This window comes from Gekko japonicus, unplaced genomic scaffold (assembly GCF_001447785.1).
Source record: "Gekko japonicus isolate JY-2015 unplaced genomic scaffold, Gekko_japonicus_V1.1 scaffold2547, whole genome shotgun sequence".
Classification (NCBI taxonomy): domain Eukaryota; kingdom Metazoa; phylum Chordata; class Lepidosauria; order Squamata; family Gekkonidae; genus Gekko; species Gekko japonicus.
In genome coordinates, this window is record NW_015168731.1 from 223,551 (window position 1) to 226,577 (window position 3,027).

Sequence of the window (3,027 nt, forward strand, 5' to 3'; positions counted from 1 at the left end):
CCCCAAACAGTCCAGTGGCACCTTTAAGCCCAAGTTTTATTCAGGTACAAGCTCTCCCTCCTCTGAGAGGACAGATCTGCACGTCCCCCCCCTCCTCCCCAATAGCTAGCAATCCAAAACAGTCCAGTGGAGCCTGAGCGGTGGGTGTTGCCTTCTGACACACTTCCGGTGATGTCAGGGGGTGTGGCATATGCAAATAAGTTACGCTAATGGGCTTCCCTCCTGGCCTCGGGACTTACCTGCAGAGAGAACCACGACCCACCTCTGGGTCCCGACCCGCAGTTTGACAACCACGGCCTTAGAGCCAACTTTGGAGTGGTTGCACCTCTTTTCTACGAAATGACCCCTGGAGGGAACACTGCTCACAGGGTGTCTGTTGTGGGGAGGGGAAGGGAAAGAAGATGGTAAGCCGTTCAGAGACTCCTTCGAGAAGTGAAGGGCGGGGTATAAATCCCGCCTCCTCTTCCTCCTCTTCTTCTTCTGAGGAAGTTCGCTCAACACTGCTCGAAAGGCGCAGGGCTTAGAGCCGTGGGCCTCAAACGCTCGGAAACCGGGCCCTCTTCTAAACTGATCGTACCTTTCAAGACTAGGGTTGCCAGCTCCAGGGTGGGGGAATTCCTGGAGATTTGAAGGTGGAGATTGGGGAGGGCAGGGTTTGTGGGCAGGAGGGAACTCAACCTTGTATAGAGCCCGCCCTCCAAAGCCGCCAGTTTCTCCGGGGCAACTAATGCCTCTAGTCTGGAGCAATGCTCCCTCTAAGCTGTGAGCAAAAATTCTACTTTGTGAGCGACTGGCATTAAGGTTGTGAGCGAGTGATTTGGCTACTGCATCAATGAGTTTGCTCTGGAGCCCTCCTTCCTGAGCGGGAGTCTAAAAAACTGTGCTAGCTCACACTAACTCAGCTTAGAGGGAACACTGGTCTAGAGATCGATTCCAGGAGAATGGAGATCACTTGTGATTCCAGGAGAACTGGAGGCTGGCAACCGTCTTCCAGACCCATTTGCAAGACCACACCTCCCTGCTTCCCTCCTTCCCTGTCGTCAAATGTAGGAATCTTCACATCAGTTAACGGCGAACACGTTTGTATTTTATCTTTCATGTTTTTAGAATTGTAAAGTACATAGTACTATACTCGTTTGTATTTTATCTTTCATGTTTTTAGTATCGTAAAGTACATAGCACTAAAGACTGACAGGCTGCTCTCCGTGACCATTTCACACCTGATGCAAAAGCAAAGTCCTCAGTTACCTCCTCACGGCACCGCGGCAGGGCTCTTTTTGTAGCAGGTACTCATTTGCATATTAAGCGACACCCCCCTGATTGGCTACATTAGGGGTGTGTGGCCTAATATGCAAAGGAGTACCTGCTCAGCATGTCCCACCTCTTCCCTCCTGGCCTCGGGACTTACCTGCAAAGGGAACCACGACCCACCTCTGGGTCCTGACCCGCAGTTTGACAACCGCTGCCTTAGAGCCAACTTTGGAGTGATTCATCTTGATCTATCTGAAGAAGTGAGCACCAACTCATGAAAACTCCTCCCCTGCCTCAATTTTTTTTAGTCTTTAAGGTGCCACTCGGACTCTTGCTCTTTTCTGAGGAAGTGAGCAGCTACTCCCGAAAGCTCCTCCCCTGCCACAAATTTTGTTAGTCTTTAAGGTGCCCCTGGGACGCTTGCTCTTTTCTACTGCTACAGACAGACTAACACGGCTACCCATCCTGATCTATCTCTTGGGGTTTTTGTGTTCTTCTCTTATTTCTAACCCGTTTGGGCCTACAAGTTCTTGTTCCTTCTCTTTGTCTCTCTCTCTTTTTTCCCCAGGGAGCTCTGGAGCGAGATCAACTGGCTCCTGGTTGGGTTTGGCCAACAGATCTGCTTGCCCATAAGCCCGCGATGCGGTGATTGCCTCAACAGGGACATCTGCCCGGCTTCCGGGAAGCGCTGAGAAGCAAAAGGCTTGCCATGCCCGTTCCCGTTGGCACTGCTGATCGCCCACTGATTGGGGGAGGAAGACCCCCGTGAAGGTGAGCACCCATCTCCTTTGGGACAGCGGCCTGGCAGAAGGGGTCAGATCTAATCCCAAACTGTGCAGTTTCCGGCATTCCCCTCCATAATGTGCTGGTGGAACAGGATCAATGGCGACCATCCTTATACAAGAGGACCATAGAGATGATTCGGGGTTGGCATCCCAGACTGTACTTGGAGGACTCCTCCTTTAGCAAGGGGATATACAATGTAGAAAGCGGTTTAATGAATAAAATGCATTATTTTCAAGCTCAGGTTTTTGTCCCCTTGGATTCCTTTGGCACATTCAGCCGCACACCTCTCATTTCCAGTGGCTGTGCTGTGAGCTGCACATTACATCAGACAAGGCCAGGCTAAAACAAGCCACTCGTCTGTGGGGTGAAAACGAACATTTGCAAGTAAATGGAGGGACCTACAAATTCAGTTTGCATGTTCCCAGCTGCTGTCTTCAAAGGGTTGGAAGCTACTGTTTGGAAGCCAGAGCTTGCTAAACTGGCTAGCTAGTTTGGGTGTTTGGGTAGCAGGCCATTATTTTGCTTGTGGAGGGGCTGTGGCTCAGTGTCAGAGCCTCTGCTTGGCAGGCGGAAGGTCCCAGGTTCAGTCCCCAGCAGCATCTCCAGTTAAAAAGGACCAGGCAGGAGGTGATGAAAAAGACCTCCGCCGGAGACCCTGGAGAGCTGTCAAGAGGGGCTGTGGCTCAGCGGCAGATCCTCTGCTTGGCATGCAGAAGGTCCCAGGTTCAGTCCCCAGCAGCATCTCCAGTTAAAAAGGCCCAGGCAGGAGGTAAAGGGAAAGACCTCTGCCTGAGACCCTGGAGAGCTGTCAAGAGGGGCTGTGGCTCAGTGACAGAGCCTCTGCTTGGCATGCAGAAGGTCCCCGGTTCAGTGCCCGGCAGCATCTCCAGTTAAAAAGGCCCAGGCAGGAGGTGATGGGAAAGATCTCTGCCTGAGACCCTGGAGAGTTGTCAAGAGGGGCTGTGGCTCAGTGGCAGAGCCTCTGCTTGG

The 3,027-nt window shown here is 52.2% G+C and overlaps 1 protein-coding gene across 1 annotated transcript in view; it reads left to right on the forward strand.

The window, feature by feature from the left end:
* Nucleotides 1–2,239, forward strand: part of NTHL1 (nth-like DNA glycosylase 1) — a 9,602-nt gene extending 7,363 nt beyond the window's left edge. The window contains exon 4 of the mRNA XM_015415600.1: nt 1,820–2,239. Within this exon, the coding sequence (XP_015271086.1) occupies nt 1,820–1,943 (124 nt within the window). The 3' untranslated portion in view covers nt 1,944–2,239. The remainder of the gene's footprint in view (nt 1–1,819) is intronic.
* The last annotated feature ends 788 nt before the right edge of the window (nt 2,240–3,027 follow it).